Source organism: Caretta caretta, chromosome 6 (genome assembly GCF_965140235.1).
Source record: "Caretta caretta isolate rCarCar2 chromosome 6, rCarCar1.hap1, whole genome shotgun sequence".
In the NCBI taxonomy this organism is placed as follows: domain Eukaryota; kingdom Metazoa; phylum Chordata; order Testudines; family Cheloniidae; genus Caretta; species Caretta caretta.
The window spans coordinates 15523610-15543615 of record NC_134211.1 but is presented as its reverse complement, the minus strand read 5'-3'; the positions used below and the strand labels follow the sequence as shown (position 1 = coordinate 15543615).

The following is a 20006-nucleotide window of genomic DNA, read 5'->3' as shown; positions in this document are numbered from 1 at the left end:
TATTTTTCATTGAAGAATGAGGAGGAGGTGTGGAAAATGTACCTCACCTGTGGCCCGAAACCCAGGATCGTCTGCATGAGTGTTTTAGTGGGGAAATAATTGGAAGCATCAAGGCAGGGTTGGTCTGCAGTGAATCGGACAAAGAGGTGCTGTGCAGTGTTAGCGGAAGGATAAAATACAAAACAAGGGCCTGATTCCCCAGCCGCTGCAGATGGGCCATAGGCTCAGTGGGAGCTGCTCCTGGGTAGTGGCTGAGGAAGTAGGGCCAGATTTTCAAAGGTATTTAGGAGTCTAAAGATCCAGAAAGGCAGGCACCTCACGGCATTCTCAGTTGTGCCTGCCTTTCTGTTGATCTTTGCTGTCTGCTGTACATTCCTCGCTGTTCCCCACCCTCACGCTCCAGCTTGTTTGGGTGCTTAGGGCTCCAGCGTTTGTCCTGTTGCTTCTATCCAGAGCTGCCCGTCCTTGGAAGCTGGGGGGCACCGCGACAGCACCAGCCGCTGTGTGGAGGCAGAACACCCAGCGAGGTGTTTCTGAACCCGTTCTGTTCTAATGCTCCTTCCCCCCTCAAGTGTCTTTCTTCTTGTCTTTGCCAGTTTGCTAGAAGCATTTTCCCTTCCAAGTCCCAGAATCCTTCATTCTGACAGCCAGCCCCTGGGAGTTAATTATTACACGGAGTTGTAAGGTTAAGGGCTGCCTGGCTGAGCTGAAGATACTTTCCCCTCCTCCCAGCTGCTTCTTGGACGTAGCAAAGGTTAGAGCCACAGTGGCCCCTGCTGTTGCTGCTAGGCTGGGGAGACAGGCAGGGCTGTGGGGCTTCCAGGCCACTGTTGACAATGCCCGTAGTGATGCCCTGCTGTCTGCTCCCAGACCTTGGCCTGAATGGATCCTGAACATGCAGTGGCCCAGGGCTGCCCACTGAGCAACACCCTCTCCCCTCCCATGTGGATGACATGGACTCCTGTGAGGGGCTTCGACGCATGATCGCCCCCCTCACCCACTGCTCGCCATCACCAGCTGCAGTTGGCAATGGACGCAGGGACCACTGTGTACAGTCCGTCTGCCTTCGGCTACCCGTCCAGGAGTGAGACAGGGGCTGGGGCTGCTGAGACCTGGAGAGCTGCTGCCCTCACATCCGAATGCCCCGCGGGTGAGCCATGGGGCCAAGGGGAGCCCACGGCAGTGGAGAGGTAGGCAGCAATGGTGAGGGGAGAAGAGGCTGGTAATGAGCCAACTCTGAGGGGGCTCAGCAGGTCTGAGGGAGGGGGTGGAGCTTACCGTGGCTAGGTGCCTTGGCCTTGCCTGAGGGCAGGCTGAAAGGGCATTCGAGGGGGGCTGACGGTGGGCATAGGCTATGGGGGGCAGGGGCAGAGTACGAGGGAGGTAGCAAAGGACAGCCCATGCATTAATAGTCTGCCTGTTTTCACCTGTAGTATTTTCCCGTAGTCCAGTTGATCCAGATCCCATTGTCCCTCCTCTATTACACCATACAAGAGTTTGGGGAGGTCTTCACCTTGTGTCCAAATGTGGGGAGTGCTGGGGGATGCTTCATACTCTTCTTCCTTTCTGGTCTAGAGGCCTCCTAAAGGAATGGGCTATGCTGGGCTACCTTTGGTGATATTCTACAGGGCTCGTCTGACTGTCTTGCCATCCTGTCACACCTTTGGATCCAGAGTTTCTCCCCTGATCCGTGTGTAACTCCGTGGAGACCCACCTCTAGTACTGAGCTAATTTTCTAGAACTTCTGTTAGACTCTTATTTTAATTTGGTGAATTGCAGGCCACATTCTAGATTAGTCCTCAGCAAATACCATAGCTATTAGCTGCTGGACTGTGGGGCTGATTCTCCTATGGTCCTTTTGTGCTGCTTTGTGGGTGGAAAGGCTAGGGGAGACAGCCCCTAGGGAATATCCCCTGTGTAAGGGGACTCTTCTATTGGTGCAGAACTGTGAGGGTTCCCAAGGGCATGCTGGGGTGAGATGGGACAGGAACTAAGAGCAGGTAAAACAGTGGGAGGGAAGAGGTGGCCAAAATGCACTACTCTTGGGAAGGGAAGGGGTAGTCTGAAAGCACTGCAGCATGTTCTCTGTTTCCTATGGCCTGTAGGGGACCTTGGGAGACAGAACATAAATTAGAGCAGCCTTGTGGCTGCTCTGATTGACACCAGGGGCTGCACTGGTCCCGCAGTGCCCCAGAATACAGGGAGCACAAAGGTACTTTCCCCCCTACCTTCCTTGTTAATGTACTGAGCACAAGGATGGACTAGCTGATAACTGGGGCCATGGTCTCCAGCAGAGGCCCAAGCACATCAACAGCAGTGCATTTCGTTGACGCGCTCATGAGGTAGTTCTGCATTTGGGACTCTCCCTCTCCTAGGCAGACCTGTCCTTGCAATATGAATACAAGCATCACATTTTCTGCACCACTTTTCCACCTCTTACCGGCGTTGTGCTCAATAACAATTCTTACTTAGCTCAGCAAAGGTTTTTGTAACCCCAGAATGCACAGAGGTTTTAAAATCATGGCGTAATTTATATTAGTGTTTCTGACCCATCCAGTTGATACTGGTTCCCAGCTGTCACTGGCTGTTTTTCTCCAATCCCTGTACATTATTACATCTTTAAATTCCACACTTCCCACTATGATCAGAAAGCTGTTTCAGCAGGCGGCGGAGGGGATACCAGCTGGAGTGATGTGTTCGTGTGGCGGGGGGAAGGGGCGAGGTTGCACTTGCTGGTGCCAATTTAAATTCCCAGCCATATGCTATTTTAATCTCTAGGCCCCTTCACTAGCAGCAGGGTCCACTCTTGCAAAACTGCTTCCATGGCAGAACAGGAACCATCTGAACTTCTGCAGATCTTGGCTATAGGAGAAGGCACTGTTCTTTCACTAGTCCTAGTAATGGCAACCCCAAACATTCAGACATCATGAGCCAGGACCCCAAAAATCAGGAGATTGGTTTAAAAACACTCTTTTTAAAAAACAGTAATAAACGTGTGTGTGTGTGGGGTGTCTACTTGTCTTCTGGGCCTATAGGGTGCACTCACTTTTCCTTTTCAAGAGTTTTTTTTGTTTCAGGGCTAGGAATTTACTCATTATTTTATATGAGAACCAAGAGTCTCATGGAAATCTCTTGATTCCAGCAGCTGGAGCTTTAGGAAAAACACCAAATATTGCAAGACTCATGATAAAATTGCAAGAGTTGACAACATTGCACTCCTTCCCCTGGGCAATCAATGCCCTCTTCTCCAGCTTAGGACAGATCTGTTTCTACAGAGCTAACTAACCTATCTTGGGTGTTTGAGTGATGATGGAGTTGTGGTTAATGCACTATACTGGGATTCAGGAGATCTGGATTAAGTGCCGGGTTCTGCCACAGACCCTGTGTGACCTCGGGCAAAACACTTAATCTGTCTGTGCCTCAGTTTTCCATCTGTAAAATGAGGATGATAGCTCTGCCTGTGTGTCTTGTCTATTCAAATTGCAAGCTTCTTGTAGTAGGGCTTGCCTTTTGCTATGTGTTTGTACAGTGCATAGCACAATGGGGCCCCGAATTTGGTTGTAATACACTTTATAATGTGTATATATACAGTGATGTTGCTTGTAGTACCTAGGCAACAACTTAATTTAAACAAAATTTAAATAATCTTCCAGACTTTAAATACAAATACTGGCTTCACAGGCTTATAGGAGCCGACCCACTTATAATGGCATAAACATAAACCCTGATTCCCTCTTCACCTTGCCATGTCATAGGGTGCATGGTAATTCTGCCTAAGTGAGGACTGCAGGAACAGTCCTTCAGGCAAGCAGAAATGTTTCAGTCCCCACTGGGATGGGAGGGTAGCACCCAATGCAACAATAGTGGGAAATTTGATCAAGGACATGAATCACCTACCTCCTGCTTACAACAGTGCCAGTATCACCTACTGATCTGTGTGTTATACCTCTCTCCCTGAGTGAGCTACAGTACATAATCACCAGCCACTGGGAGGAAGGATGGCCTAATGGTTGGAGCATTATCCTGGGCTGTGGGAGAGCTGGAATCAATTTCTGCTGTGCCACAGGCATCCTGTATGAGCTTGGGCAAGTCACATAGTCTTTCTGAGGATCTGTATGTAGCACAACCCTTTCCCCCCAAAACAAAACAAAACAAAACAAAACAAAACAAAACAAAACCACCTCTGGCAGTGAGTCTTAGAGCCTGGGTCTGCAGACTTGAGCTCACAAAGCTTGCGCAAGGGTGCTAAAAACAGCCATGTAGACCAGTGGTTCTCAAACTTTTGTACTGGTGACGCCTTTCACAGAGCAAGCCTCTGTGTGCAACCCCCTTTATAAATTAAAAACACTTTTTTACGTATTTAACACCATTATAAATGCTGGAGGCAAAGCGGGGTTTGGGGTGGAGGCTGACAGCTCGCGACCCCTCGTGTAATAACCTCGTGACCCCCTGAGGGGTCCCGACCCCCAGTTTGAGAACCCCTAGTGTAGACGCTTGGGCCTGGACTCTGAGGCCTGGGTGGGGAGGGGTGGGTTTCCCAGCTGGAATGGCCACACAGCTATTTTAGCTCCAGTAGTGTGAGCCCAAGTCTGAGAGTCTCGATTGCTGTTTTGTTTTGCCCTGTAGACATAGCCTCTGTACTTCAGTTCCCCATCTGTACGATGGTGATAACAACACTACATTAACTCACAGTGGTGTTGTGAGGATAAATATATTAAAGATGGTGAGGTGCTCCTTTGCTACGGTGTTGGGGGTCATATAAGTACCACAGCCAGACAGAGAGACTGCCTGCCTGCCTGCCTGATAGTCCTTTTGCTCAAGCATTCGCTCATGCTTTTAGTGCTGAAGGACCCTGAGTACAAAGTCTGCTGTTGGTCTGTAAGGGGAATCAGCTACGCCACAGGGCTTTGACTGTCCATCCAACCCAGACAAGCTCTTGGTTTTTAAAGTTTCCTCTTAAAGACACTAAACTCCATGGAATTCAGCTCAGGGAGGAGGAGCTGGACTGACCCTTCGGGGGGTCATATCTCTAGGTCTGGAAAGTGTAGATTGTGTAGACTAGATTCTTGGGCTACTAAACTGTCCAATTCGGCCCTTACAATGGGTGTAGAGAAACCTGAGACATTAAGAAATACAATAACTCTATAATGTAATTATCATCCTGCAGTTATGGGCAGATGCTTTCCTTGCATAATACACGAAGGTCAATGGAGGTGTCATGCACAGATTAGCCACAGAATTGAGTCCTAAACTGGGGTGGGGGGAAAGACCCACACAATTCTGCTTTAATGCCTGCCATTTGCATTTCCCTGAACAAAGCATCAGCATTATTCAGTCTCATGGTTTACCCCAGAGCACACAGATGAAGCCAGGGGTGCTGGAGCAATTTGTATAGGGGGGGTGCTGAGAGCCATTGAACCAAACTGTAAACCCTGTGTAGGACGGAAACCGCTTCGAGCCAGGGGGTGCGGTAGCACCCCCACCACCAGCACCTCTGGATGAACTCAAAATGCCCAGGATGCTGTCAGCCAGGCCTCCCCATTGATCTTCCTCATTAGCATCCCTCTCTTCAGGGAGCCCGAGGAAACAATCTGCGCTGTCAGCGTCTGTGCTGGGTGCAGGGAAAGGAAAGCAGAGACCCTTCCTGGTGAATTTTGAAGCCAGCCCATACAATTGGGGGGCAGGGACCTTTCTCCTCCATCTTCCACGGGCAGATCTCAGTCTCCAGGCACGACTGTCGCAGTGATTTTTGAGACTGGGGGTCCCTGCGATGCAGCGTGTGTGGGGGGGGGGCGGGGGAGGCTGCGCTGAACGCACCGTCAGTGTCTGTGCAGGGGAGCTGCAGGATGCCCGGCGCGTGGATGACAGGCGAGCCTGGGGGAGAGCCCCGGGCTCGCGGCTGAATTCTCAGTCACATGAGGCTCGGGGAGGGGGACGTGCACGCTGCAATTGGAGCCGCCCAGAGGTCATGTGACCTCCAATCCCCTCCCCGCCACCCCCCGGCGGCGGAGCCAGGCTGGAGCGGCGGCGCGCGGCGGGCTGGGGTTCCCGGGATTGCCGCAGCGCCCGGCTGCAGCGCGGGGCCGGGCCGTCGCCGCTGGCCCCCAGCCCGGCGCAGGGATGGCGGCAGCAGCGCGCCCGGCGTGAGGGGCCACGGGCGGCGCGGGGCAGGGGCCGGAGCCGGAGCCAGCATGTGGAGCGGGTAGGTCTGGAGCCGGCTTCCTCCCTCCCCGCCTACAAAACTTTCCTGCGCCCCGGCCCCCTCTTTCTCGGGAGGGGAGCGGGGGAACGGAGCCCCCTTCCCCCGAGCGCGTCCGGGGTGCGGCTTGTCCCCTCTGGCCGCAGTGGGACCCGCACCGGGGATGCCTCTCCCTGAGCCTGCGGTGGCCTCCTGCTCCGCCTGCGGCTCTCTCTGGGGCGTGCACCCCTGGGTGCTCCTGGTCCCTGCTCATACGCGCTGGATCTGGAGGTGCTGCCGCACCCCCTGGCTGGAAGCGGTTTCCACCCCATGCAGGGTTTACAGTTTGGTTCAATGGCTCTTCGCACCCTCACTGTACAAATTATTCCAGTGCCCCAGCCCTGCTCCAAAGGGCGCCTGCTGTGGGGGCCCCAGGCTGGGGGGTGGAGCGCTCAGGGGTCACCTTTCCTTCCTAGCCCGGTGGGAAGGAGTGAAACTTGCAAAAGGTCTGAAAAGGAGGAGCGGAAAGTCTCTGAGGACGAGCGAACGGCCCTGGGCAGGTGCCGGGGGAGAAACACCCGATGGGGTCGTTGGGTGCCTGGCTCTGCGTCACTAGCGCTGGTCCTTTGGCTCAGAGTTTGGATGTTGGTGCTGAATGAATGCTCAGGGTCTGTTCCGGAGCAGCTGGTTATGGCTCCGTCAGTGCTTGAATGGGAGCGCTGTGGGGTTGTGCGATCCCTTCTGGGGACAGCCTGCCTTTTGGGAAGGAAGGAAGGAAGGAGGCTTCTTACTCCCCCCAACTTCTTGTCCCTGGGACTGTGATCCCAGGGACCCACTTTCCTGTGTTATCTATCCCATCCCCTGTCTGTGTGCGTGTGCAAAGAGGGATGGATGGATGGCAGAGACTTTTGATTGTGTGGGCGGGGGGTCTGTTTACCTTGGAGTCTGTAAAGGTTTAGACCTGCTCAGACCCAAAGTAGGGAGCATGTTAGAACAGCAGAGGAGGAGCAGGGGGTGACCTGACCTTAGTTTCTGCAGTGTTCATAAAGTTTCTAGAACCGCAAATCCAGGAGGCTGCATTCTCCTGAGGTCACTGCTACCTTCGACTGTGCCCCGGGCCCCAAGGAGCAGCCAGCGTGTCAAAATGAATTGTGCAGGCAGCATAGAGAGAGATATGCCCTCTGTAGTTTCTTCTTCTTCCACGTGGAAACCGTGTTTATTCACTAGAGATTATTTTCTCCCTCAGAAACTGCTCTTTAGCTGCACAGTGATGTGTCTGCATGAGAGGCTGGGAAAGGGGCAAGGCAAAATCCACGAAGCAGGGGAAAGCTACCAGTGTGAACAGAAGAACGTGAGGGACAAGAGAGATGAGAAACTGATGGGCCACAGGAATAAAGAGAAACGTGGGGGAGAGAGAGCGCTAAACAGCAAAGAGACAGGGTTAACACTGAAGGGTTGAGAGAGAGTTAATGGTGATGAGAAAAGGAGATGAGATGGTGGGGAGAAGAGTCATCCTTGGAATTTTGGGTCCGATTCTGAATCCTGCTGAAGTCACTGTCAGCATTTCCACTGACTCCAGTGGGAGCAGGATTGGGCACCTAACGAGGAAATAGTTTCCTAATATGAAAACTGCCCCTGGTTTTGTTTTTGTTTTTTAAAGTGTGATCTACAGACACTGCATTGTTCGCTCATGGCCTCTGGGCAAGTTAATGTGGCGTGTGTGTGTAGTACGCTTGCCCCGGAAAGAGTAAAATATGGGGGACTTTACAGCTTCCAAGCAACTAAAACTACACCATCGCTAATAGTGGCATCTTCAGGAACAGTTCTAGTTCAGGTTGCCCAAGTGTTTCCAATCTAACCACTGGTTTTGAGTTTCTAATAACTGTCAGCACGTGGGTTGAATTTTTCAAGGTCTGATCTCTTCTAAAGTGCGTGTGGAGTGTGTGTATAAACTTTGAACATAAACTTTGAATAAGGCAATGTACCACAATAAAGTGTCAATAGAGTATATTTATGTGTGGCATCTTGCATATAGAAATACTGGATGCTACTTAACTATCAGCGTATACCGAACACCCCAGCCTGCTTCCCGGCTCTTTGCTGCCTGTAAAGCAAATATGAGAAAGATGAACTGCATGCTACAGTATAGCATCTATTGTTGTGGCAGGGCATATGCCTTTCAGAGGTGTGTTACTGAGTACCTGAGCAAGTCCGGTGAGGCAGGTGTGTGTCGAGGATGTACGTGGAGACTGGTTGGCTGCACAGTGCTAAATCAGTATGGACAACACTCTACTTTCGAACCGCACAGTGAATCCTGCCTCCTGCTGTCTCTGCATGTGTGGATTTCAGGCTGCTCCGTGGCAGGAGATCCGAATAGAAGAGCCAGGATCCCCTTGTGAACTCAAATGCAGAGTTTAGCCAGAGAGACGCGCAGGCAGTTTGTACAGGAAATAACTGTCAGATCAGCGCCACAGGAAACGAGTGGGGCCTGCTGGAAAAAGTGTGGATCCTGCACATTTTTCTCTTTTTTTCTATATAATCCAACCAAAAAAAAAAAGTTTCTAGCTAGTGTTTCCTATTGAGAAGAGCCTTCAAAACACCCCCCACCATCCTACAGAGCACAGGCTCCAGCCAGACTGACAATAGCAACAGCAAAAGGACTGAACCTCCATCACCTTCTCGGTCTCAGTGAAATGTTGGTTTCAAAGCCCCATCAGGGCAATATAGATCAAGGCTTGACTGCCGAGTCGCCTGGGTACTTCAAGATCCCGTCTACACTGTAGCAACGGCTGTGCTGGGGGACTAGTTACAGCAGGGTTGTCCCACGACATGGGGAGCGTACTGATCCTTCTTGCAGTGGAGCTAGGGTCAAACTGAGTTAGGGGATTGCAGGGTTCCTCAGCAATGTGGTTATAGTGTAGGCAGGACTAAAAATGTCCATCATGACGCTGGTTTGTTCATTCCCTACTTTGCAGGCTAGGTAGGGAGGGATTCTCCCAATCCCTTCTCATTGTTGGCCCATGGGCAATGTGGCACCTGCCCTCAGAGGAGAGACTCATGTTTCCTTTGTTTAACACCTGTCCAAATTGCTTGTAGGGGAGCCGGGGGGCTGACTGGTCACAAAGTCTGCCCCCTATTCCTGGATAGTCAGCCCTGTGCTATCCAGACTAGCAGGCCTGGGGCTGGAAGCTAGAGCCTAGAGCTCTGCACCCTGGCATTGCATCGCTGGAATTGTTGCTTGGGAGTCGTGTTTAGGTATAAAGTGCAAGGGAGGCAGCATGGCTTAGCAGTCAGAACTCAAGACCGGGAATCACAAGACCTGGGTTCTCACCCTCCTGTGATACCCTCTGAGACAAAGCATGACGTGGCCGCTAGATGTGGTTGTTAATACAGCAACAGCCTTGTAGTCAGCAAATAGGCTCTGGTACTCGGGTGCCTTGAGTCCTAGTCCTTGCTTTGCCACTGAGTCACTGTGTGACTTGGAGGAAGCCAGTTACCCTCTCTGTGCCTCAGTCTCCCTGTCTGTAGCATGGGGGCTATAATACCTACCTCTGGGATGGTGTGAGGGTTATTTAGTTAAAGTTGGTAAAGAAGTCTGAGACCCCTGGTGAAACATGGCACCACAGGGCTTGCTATGACCTGGGCTGGAACTTAGTTCCCTAACATGATTTTACAAGTGTGGTATCCTGTCCATAGAACAATGCCAGACAACCTTTCTTGTACCATTAGCTGCAGAGTATCTGGATGTAGCTGTTGTCTAGTGGGTTACTAAAAAAAATACTCATGTTGACTGCTCACCTCTCAGCTAAGGTGTCCCTCATATAGCTGTCACTGGGAACACATTAAGTGAATCACCGTTAGGTCCACCGTTGTTACTTGCTGCTTCCCCTGTAATTCTTCCCTCGCTTCATTTGTCTCTGAATTAGCTTTTCCTCCATCCTATGAAAAGGAGAAACAAAGAAAAGCAAAGGTGGAGGCTTATATGAAAAGACCTATTAGGTCCCCTCTAGTTCATTTCCTGACTGGTGAAGGATTGTTCTGGCAATATATTCTTCGGGACTCTATCCAATCTAATTTAAAATTTTTGAATTCCACCCCATCATTTACTGGAGATGTTAATAGCCGAATAGATCTCCCTCTCTCCCTTTCCTGCTTTGTGCCATATTTATCTTTGGTGCAGCTCCATTGATTTCTACAGCGGTATGCTGCTGTGGGTTTGTCTCAAACAGTTTAAATGTTCCTTTGATTAGCTTCATCCCTTTCCTCCTAGTCATACCCTGTTAGATCACCCTGACTAATTCCTTCCTTGGTGTTTATACCCTTCAAAGACTCTCAATCCCATTTTCCTTGTCATTATTTAGGCAAATTATACATATTTATGTTTGCTAATCTTCTCTTATACATTAATGCAGCCAAACCATTAATTATTTCTCTTGCTGTCTTCTGAATACTCTCTGATTTGCCAACATGGGATTTGAGCAGCCCAGAGCTGAATATAATACAGACTTGGTGTGGTCTGGCCAGCACAATGTAGGGAGAACCGTCGAACCGTCACCTTGCTGGTTGGTCATGCAGTATTTCTATTTGTGCACTCCCAGACTGTAGTTGCCTATTTTTGCTTGCATCGCATTGTGCGCTTCTCTCTAGGTTGGCGTTTGCTATGGGTTTGCAATGGAAAGAGTCTTGTCGACTTCAGTGGGCTTTGGAGCAGGGCCCCAAAGTGTGTTGCTGCTTCCCTAGTGCCTCCGACCCGTTGAGTATCTCTGTATGGATTACTTTTGCTCCGTAGTATTAACTTTCATTTTTTCTGGCAGAAGCTCATTTAATTTCTTGCCCATTCTTTCCCCACACACTTCTTCACTTGCTGCTGTTTTCAGCACTTCCCAATTTAGTATAATCTGCACGTTAAATTAGTGGGCGGCTTCCCTCCCCTTCCAGAGCGTTAATGAGGTTGTTCAGTAAAATCGTGCCGCACATGCCGATCTCTGTAATGTTCCTCTGGACACCAATCCCTCTTGCTAAGCTGCCATTTATCATTCACTACACCTTGTTTATGGTCCTTCAGCCACTTTTCATTCAACCCATGTGACAGCACTTTGCTGTTCAAGCCAACTGGAATGAGATCTGCCTTGTAACGTTTTGTGTGACATTCTCATCAAATGCTTTGCTAAAGCCCAGCTATACATTCTGCCTTCCTCCTGGTTTTGTAATTCAATCAAAAGTGCCATCCAGTTTGCTTGGAATGATTTATTCTTAATAACCCATTCCCATTATCCTATAGATGCGTAAAGACTTCTTTCTCTGCGTATTTTTTGTGTTATTTTATATGGCACATAGGCTGGATTTATCAGATAGCAATGACCAGGATCACACTTTCTTACTTTTTAGAAGATGGGTACCACATTTGCTTCCCCATTCAATTCTATGGTATCTCTTCCAGTTCTCCCAGGATTTCTCAAATATAATTTCCAGTTGTTATCTAGTTCTGTTAGCACCCTGGAATTCATCCATACAAACTGTCCTGATACATTCTGCCCCTCTTCCCTGTCACCCCCTGCCCCCACCTACCAATTATTTATCTGCGTCTTACCTACAGTTGAGAGCTGGGATCTTGTCTTCAAACCTGCATGTGAAGAACCTAGCTCACTTGGGCCTGGATCCAATGCCTACTGAAGTCACTGAGAGTCTTTCTGTGTGCTTTAGGAAGCTTTGGATCAGGCCCATGGTGCTATATAAACAATAATCACCATAGGATCTTCATCACAGCCTAATCAGCCTAACCTTTCTCCTGGTTTTCTTCCTTAATGCAAACTTTTAAAGAGGAATTTGGCTTCTCAGCCTTTTGGTTTTAATAATTCATTTTAGCCTCCTCCTCATTTATTAATGCCCTTCCCTTTCTCCCCAGTAAAGAAGCTTCTGTGGCCTCAATCCTGCTCCTTTAGAAGTCAATGGCGCAGGCCCTGTGCAATACACCTTTAACCGCCAACAGCATTCATTCCCTGTGCTTTTGGATTAGTTGCTGCTCTTATCTTTTCCTCCCACTCTCTACGCCCATTTCCCTGCACCACGCCTCTCCTCCTTTAACCAGGGTCTCTGAATTGCATTGGCTGCTGCTTGTCCTTTGCTGTCTTCTATCCTAGAGCAATTGTGATCTGTTGGGCCTCATCTCATCTGACCTTTTCCCTTCTCTCTGCCTCTCTCTTTTTCTGTCTTCTCTTTATTCTCTCTCCTGATTTTGCTTTGCCTCTTTACCTTCCTTTTGGCTCTTGCATTTGGATCCTGCTCCAAATCCACCCCCTAGGCTACTCCACCTCCCCATTATCCTCACCTCTGTTGCCCCCTTCCATGATGAACAGCCGTGGACTGGCACAGCAGAGCACCGATCAAATGTGAGGCTGATATTACCCACGTCCAGCTCTGAGGAGGACAAAGCCTCCACAAGGGGCTACTGACGATTATTGATTGACGCCGGGGTTGGCTGCGTCAGTGCCCTTGGAAGCCATCTTGACCTCTGATGGCACATTGTATTTGTGGCCATATTGTCTGACAGCAGTAGTGGGTTGCAGCTTTCCCTGTTGAAGATCCCTGACGGGTTCCCCTTTAGAGCTGTGCACGTTCCCCTGCTCCCCAAGGAATCATAGAATCATAGAATATAAGGGTTGGAAGGGACCCCAGAAGGTCATCTAGTCCAACCCCCTGCTCGAAGCAGGACCAATTCCCAGTTAAATCATCCCAGCCAGGGCTTTGTCAAGCCTGACCTTAAAAACCTCTAAGGAAGGAGATTCTACCACCTCCCTAGGTAACGCATTCCAGTGTTTCACCACCCTCTTAGTGAAAAAGTTTTTCCTAATATCCAATCTAAACCTCCCCCACTGCAGCTTGAGACCATTACTCCTCGTTCTGTCATCTGATACCATTGAGAACAGTCTAGAGCCATCCTCTTTGGAACCCCCTTTCAGGTAGTTGAAAGCAGCTATCAAATCCCCCCTCATTCTTCTCTTCTGCAGGCTAAACAATCCCAGCTCCCTCAGCCTCTCCTCATAAGTCATGTGTTCCAGACCCCTAATCATTTTTGTTGCCCTTCGCTGGACTCTCTCCAATTTATCCACATCCTTCTTGAAGTGTGGGGCCCAAAACTGGACACAGTACTCCAGATGAGGCCTCACCAATGTCGAATAGAGGGGAACGATCACGTCACACTGATCTCTCGCCACACACTGACGTCTCCCGACAGCTGGGTTCTGACCCTGCTGAAGCATTTCCCTCGCCTTCCCCTGGCAACACTGGAGTCACCCCGATCCAAGTCCCTTGGGAATCCCCAACTCTGCACATCCCCTGCTGCCAGAGCCCCTCTTCCCCCACCAGCTCAGAAGCTAAACAAGGATATTGCCTCTGGAGCCCGAGGCAAGCTCCTGACAAAAAGCCGCTGAGCCTCAGAGAGGAGCCTCCTGGAGGTGTCTCTTCAGCAGGAGCTCAACTTGGCATCCGGGCCCCGTTTCTGCTGTGGATGTACGTGCCAGCCTCTGAAACCAATAAAGAAGACAAATAGGAACCTGCTCAATGGGAATGCACTGGACTGAGGGTGGTAAATATTTGGTTAAAAATAGAGCCTGCTCCTCCTCAGTTGGGGGTGGTTGCTGTGTGTGTGTGTGTGTGGGAAATGCGGGTCTGCGGTGAAAGGGGGTGAGGGTTCACTTGCCACAATGAAATTTTGGATCCAATGCCCTTAACTTTAGGCCCACTGTGTATTTGCTTGTATACCACACAGACCTGCTGGTGTCTCACTTAAATTATGTCCATCAGAAATCCTGGATCATGGTGCTGGGTTTGGGGGCAGGGCAGAGGCCATTTCACAAACACCAGGGCTCCCTGGAGTCACAGGACTGAGTCCTGCTGTTGTCAGCTTTGTTCTTTGTCCCTCAGAGTGAGGTAATGGGAGCTCTGTGCAGTTCACTCCACATGTGGATCTTGCAGGTGAGACCTTAAAAATCAAGGCCAAGGCTTTGAAAAGAGACCACAACTCTCTCTTGTGGGGTCTTATTTCATATAAAAATGTAGCCGGGACTGTAATTTAGCGCTTAGACATAGTCAGTGTTCTCAAAGTGCTGTACAGACATGAATGAGTTAATTATCTTTGCAACACCCATGTCAGCTAGAGGTGTAAATTACCTGCATTTTAAAGATAGGGAAACTGAGGCACGAAGGGGTGAAGTGAGTTGCCCAAAGCCACTCAGTAAATCAGGGATGGGGCTGGGATTAGATCCTCAGACTCCCAGCCCAGTCTCCAACCACAGGACCGTCTTTCCCCTTGTAAGGACGCATTGCTCATGTCATTTTAAAGCAACCTGCATTGTGTCTTAGTTGGGAACTTTGCCTCAGTGTATCTCACCCTCTGGCCCTGGTGGTTCATGACTTGCTAATACACACAGCTTCTCTTTCCAATCTCTGTTTCCCCAAGGGTTCAGCTGGGCTGAGTCTGGGTTTGGAAAATTCCCTTGCTGTGAATAACGGAGGCTTTTATTCACGAGCGTCATTTCAGATTTGGGGGGGAGGGGGAAGGCAACTTTAAGCGTGATTCCAGGGACTATGTAGGCACCTGAAGACTCGAGTTGTTTTGCAGCTAATAACTTAGAAATATCTTACAGGAGCACCGTATCTAATTCCTATATAAAGAAAGAAAATTAAATAAATATTAGAACCACTCAGCTCTCAAACTAACATGTTCTGACATCTTGTGTCAAGTCACTTAAGGGACACTGGTTAGGTTTAAAAATTTAATGTATATTCTTACTTTGTTACGAACTATTGAATACAACAATTGTAGAAAAGTCTAGGTGACTTTCTATCACTTTTTAGCAGTTTGCCAAGCTTGGAATAGATCATTTAACATTTGGAAACATCCTATTGGGGCAAGGCCCCGTGAGTTTATACTGCACCTGCCTGGGGCTCTAGGGGTGTTTCCCCACTACAGATAATAGACTAGAAACTGACTTTTAAACAGGAATGAAACTGACACTTTCAAGTCACTTTCACAGTATTGCCAACCACATACATTCAAAAATCATGAATTAGGCTCACCAAAAATCACAAGATGGGCTTTAAACTCATGAGATTATGTAAAAATAATAGATTTGGTGTTCTTTTTCTTTGCCTTCTGCTTTTCAAGCCTTTAGGGTGCACTGGGGTCACATTTTTAAGCTTTCTCCACAGCCCCTAGGGCTTGAAACTTCTTCTTCTTTTTTTTTAAGAATGAAGGCTGAAATCATCACATATCCACTTGATTCCAGCATTTGGGGCTTTAAGGAAAACAATAATTATCATGAGACTCATGACAAAATCATGAGAGTTGGCGACTCTGTGATTTCAGTTTAAAGGCTAGTTACTTTCCAGAAGGCTCTTAAGCACAACACTACAGTGATTGCGTTGAAGTTTTCACAGGAGACTATTTAAAACCAAACACCAAGAAAATGCCACATTTTAAAGTTGAGAAAAAATTTGAGACTTCTGAGGTCTATCAGGGCCACTGCAGGCAGGAAAGAAAAATAAACAGGCAGAGGAGTTCTGGGCAGCTCTTCCTCTTGAAAGAAAGTTGGAGGGTCAAATCTTCTAGTCCTTAATCAAGTAAAACTTCTGTTGCAGTCAGCATCTTCACTCATAGATATTAAAATAAAAGGAGGACTTGTGGCACCTTAGAGACTAACCAATTTATTTGAACATAAGCTTTCGTGAGCTACAGCTCACTTCATCGGATGCTCAGTAACTATACACTTCATACTTAAATATCTGAGCCATCTTATCCAGGGCTACACATTTTATACACATTAACTCAGGGACTACATTTCCTGGCATATTCTGCTGAGCACACAGATGGTGCCCAGTGAATAATGCAAATCATGACAATAATCGTCGACTCTATGGACTCTTTGGATGCAATTTCTGTTCTTTGTTCTGGAATTGGCCTGGATATAGCTGAAACCCTAAGAATTTGAGGCATAAACTCATCTGATACTCATACGGCAGTTTCTCATTCCTTCCTTTTCTCAAACTCAGAACAAAAAATGATAAAATGATTTTCAATTAAAATGTAAAATTGCACAGCAGCCAGTGCTCTACAGCCTAGCGTGGGGCAGAACCTGCCACCCCTTGGGGCTTAAGCGATCTTCTCTCATCTGACTCTTATTCTCCCTCTCTTTCTTTCTTCATCCTTCCTGCCCTCTGTGCTGCTTTTCATGCTGTCAACCATGATATCTTTCCCAATTGCCTCGGACCGTTTGCTGGAGTCTCAGAGAACTGGCCTTCTTGATTTTTCTCCCATCTATCAGAATCCTCCTTTCTTTTTTTTTTTGCAGCATATAGCGGAGAGAGAGGCTGGTCCAGTGGATAAGGAACTAGCCCTGAGAGACCTGGGTTCTACTTCCCCCATGGACTTCCTGTATGCCTTAGGGACAGAGATTCAAAGGTTTTTAGGCATCCAAAGATGCAGCTAGGCATTTAATGGGGTTTACAAAGCACTTAACCTTCTAGGTGCTTTTGAAAATCCCACTAGGTGCCTAAATACCTTTGAAAATCTAGCCTCTAGTCTCTCTGTGCCTCAGTGCCCCATCTGTACAATGGGGATAACAACATGGCTCTACCTCACTGAGGGGCTGTGAGGAGAAATAGGTTAGACATTTTGAGGCGCTCAGATACTATGGTAATGGGGCCACATAAGTACCACAGGTAGAGTGGGAACTTCTCTATACCACGGCTATCCCTTCCCTGGGTTTTGGCCCCTTCTTTTCAAGTGCGCCCTCCAAGTCTCCCACTTTTCTGAATGTAACCTTGGCTCAGAAGGCTTGGCTGTATTTCTTCTGCATCCCCTGCAACACCCGCCACCCCCTGCAGAGGGATTTCTGTTTTACAGGCCCATCTAATGACTTCCAGATCCTTAATTTAATTACCAGCCCTTTCTTATCTTAATCACTCTGCCTCTGTTTGTAAACAAAATACTGACTCTCTGCCCCAGGGCCACAAGCTTGGAGCAGCAGGTCTCCTCTGCAGAACTCACATTCCACACTCGGGCTGTGCTGCCCTTAAGAGCTCTGCATGGGAGCTCATCTCCTGTACGAAACTTGGGGTGGGGGAGGAGCCCCACCCTCTAAATGGCACCTCTGCTTTTATTCCTCCCAAGGAACTGTGATCTCTCCCTGGGCTGTTCAGTTCTCCCTGGCTGGGTGCCAGCTGAGGGCAGAGTGACAGCACAGATACAGAGGGTGGGGTGGCCTCTCTGCCATCCCTTCCCTTGCATTAACCCTAATCTCCCTTTGACAATAACCTGGCCCTTATAATGGGCTCCTGCACCCAGTGTGTGCCCTGGTGATTCTGTCCCGGTCCTTGTTCGAAGAGCTGAATGGGGGGAAGTGGCTTGTTTAGGGTTTTCCCTTCCTAGAAGGCCCTTCATCGAGGGAGAGTGAACCCAGCGCTGCCACCCACAGAGCAAAAGCAGCTCCTCTGAGCTAATCCTGCCTGATGCCCCTTGCGTTATCCCTCAGCACTCTTTAGAGAGACTCTGGCACTGTGGGAGTCTGTGCTTCTTCCCCAAATGCCAGGGCACCTGGAATTGGAATGGTGAGAGATGAAGCCTGTGAGTTGCGTCCCCTTCCTGATCTTGCCTCTAGAGAGGTGGATTCAGTTTCTGGAGTGGTGGATTAGCCCCTGAGCTACAGGTCCCTTAAGAATGGAGCCCCAGCAGTCCCTTGGCTGTTTTGGGATGAGGCTGACCCCTGCCGTTAACGCCCTCTCAGCCCTTCGACCTGTCTGCAATTAACATCTTGCATGGTTGTCCTGTTCCCGTAGGGCAGCAGGGCAGATATGTGTGCTGCCCTGGTCTGTCCAGCACTGTCGATCTCCTCTGTGGATCACCAAGCCAGGGGAAGAGCCGTGCGCGCAGTGGGGCGAGACACCAGCATGACACGATCCAGCCGGCCTGCAAATGCTGTTGGAGACCCCTCAACTCTGCAGTGATCTTATAACCTGAGCTGCAGATTAGCCTGCTCTGTGTTCTTGTCTCAAGTGGCACATCCACCCCATGTCGCCCCCTTACCCTTCCACGCTCCTGAGACCTATACACTCTTCCTCCAGCATTATCATTCCCTGGGTATCGCAATCCCTCTCAGTGCTGGCCATTAGCCGAAGGCTCATTTCCACTGTGGGGAGAGCTTTCTATGGAGAACCCCTTAAATGATGAGAACTGGGTGGGGCCATAAGGTGCTTGGATCCTGGCGCTGTCCACACCCTGGATCTCTGACCCTTGGCTCATGTTTCACATGCTTGTGTCCCCCAGCCAAGCCCCGTTCAAGGAAGGCAGCCAGCAGCTCCAGAAGCAACCGGCGGTGGGACAGTGGAAGCCGCTGGCATCATCCAGCGGTGGGAAGGAGCTGCCACAGTTGGAACCACGCTGCAGGGAGGCAGGTGGGGGAGATGACGGCCAATCCACAGCGCAGCTCAATGTCTCCCGCCTGCGCAGCTCCTCGGTGGAGATCCGTGAGAAGGGATCCGAGTTCCTGAAGGAGGAGCTCCACAGAGCCCAGAAGGTAAAGCCTTGGGCGCGGGTGTGTATATGGGGGGGGACAAGCACACCATGGGACGGGGGCACAGACCGGGAATTGAAGAGTGAAAAGGGTAGACGGAGCAGGAGTTTCCATGGGCTGGAAGGTGGGAGCACACCCTGTTAGGGTACTAACAATGAGCCCAGAGTGAGCGTCTGGAGTGGTTGGGGGTGAGTGGGGAAGGTGGGGCTGGAATCCGCACAGATGTGGGGCAGGGGGAGGGGTAGCGTCACTGTGTGCAGAGCGGGAGGGGGCAGCAGGATGCAGCGGGAGAGAATGAGGCAGGTGGAAGGGGGTGGTGCTGTCTGCAGAGCGTACTGGGGCCTGGCATGTGCTTCTGTCCAGCATGCCGAAGTCCCCGGGCTTCCCCTCTGCAGGAGCTGAAGCTGAAGGATGAGGAATGTGAGAGGCTGTCAAAGGTCAGAGAGCAGCTGGAGCAGGAGCTGGAGGAGCTGACAGCCAGTCTGTTCGAGGTACCACTTCCCTCCCCCTTCCCCAGTTACTCCCTAAACAGAGATCACTCACTGTCCCCCTTGGGACAGGCTCTCTCCTCACTTTGCCCACGCCTCGGGGTTTCGGGCATCTATGGCTAGCCCTTCCCAGTCTGAACAGTAGAGCTGGCCGATTGCATATGCAGGATGGCAGAGCATGGTGCAAGCTGGCACCTGTGTTAATGGGGAGGGGCAGCATGCAGGGCACTGGCATGGGGAACAGGCGTTCTCCCTTCCCCCACTCCACCTCCAGGCACCCCAGCCGCTCTGGCAGGAAACATGAAGCAGCACGTGTATTCGTTACACTTCGGTTTTCAGCCAGCGGTGTCTGAGGCAGGATCTAGTCTAGGAAAGTCTGGGTGTTTGTGTCCTGCTCCCCCCAAAGCAGCTGGTTTATTCGACTGTTGCTTCTGTTGCTGCTGAAGCTAGGCAGTTTAGCCCTTTCGCTGGTGCCCTAGCTGTGCCCTGGGCTTGCTGCAGCTGTTCTCATGTGGCCCATTCTACAGGCTGCCTGCTGCTCCCCAACCCTCTCCCAGATGCCAGCACCCAGCCCTTGCCTGGAGAGAGGCACCACAATGCCCTCAGTGCACCACCCCTGGGAGCTGCTTTACTGCATTCTGCTGGAGAGGGTGCACAATGAAAGGACCCACGTTCTTGTGCCGTGGCTCATGATGAGTTCACAGGCCAGTAAAATCCTGTCTTCCAGCAGCCCAGGACACTCAAATGCCTAGCACTGGACAGAGGAAGGTT

General features: G+C 50.0%; 1 protein-coding gene and 1 long non-coding RNA gene across 10 annotated transcripts in view; one reads left to right on the top strand and one right to left on the bottom strand.

Moving 5' to 3' along the window:
- The first annotated feature begins 822 nt into the window (after window positions 1-822).
- The window catches only part of RAB3IL1 (RAB3A interacting protein like 1), a 33343-nt gene continuing 14159 nt past the window's right edge, over window positions 823-20006 (top strand). For 5 of the 7 annotated variants that reach the window (XM_075129276.1, XM_048854531.2, XM_075129277.1 and 2 more), the window contains exons 1-3: window positions 5901-6202; window positions 18501-18750; window positions 19143-19238. In XM_075129276.1, coding sequence (XP_074985377.1) covers window positions 5916-6202; window positions 18501-18750; window positions 19143-19238 — 633 coding nt within the window. In that variant the 5' untranslated portion in view covers window positions 5901-5915. Of the gene's footprint in view, window positions 1191-5900; window positions 6203-18500; window positions 18751-19142; window positions 19239-20006 lie in introns of those variants that run through there. The other 2 variants (XM_048854529.2, XM_048854533.2) reach the window with 2 other exon arrangements.
- On the bottom strand, window positions 8177-12088 carry LOC125638579 (uncharacterized). 3 transcript variants are annotated; one of them, XR_012668839.1, is made up of 4 exons: window positions 11769-12088; window positions 9977-10117; window positions 8380-8666; window positions 8177-8282 (listed from the first exon to the last, which is right to left on the bottom strand). It is a non-coding gene; the product is annotated as an uncharacterized LOC125638579 (long non-coding RNA). The 3 variants fall into 3 exon arrangements; XR_007357262.2 differs by having other exon boundaries at window positions 8177-8669; XR_007357263.2 differs by having other exon boundaries at window positions 8177-8666.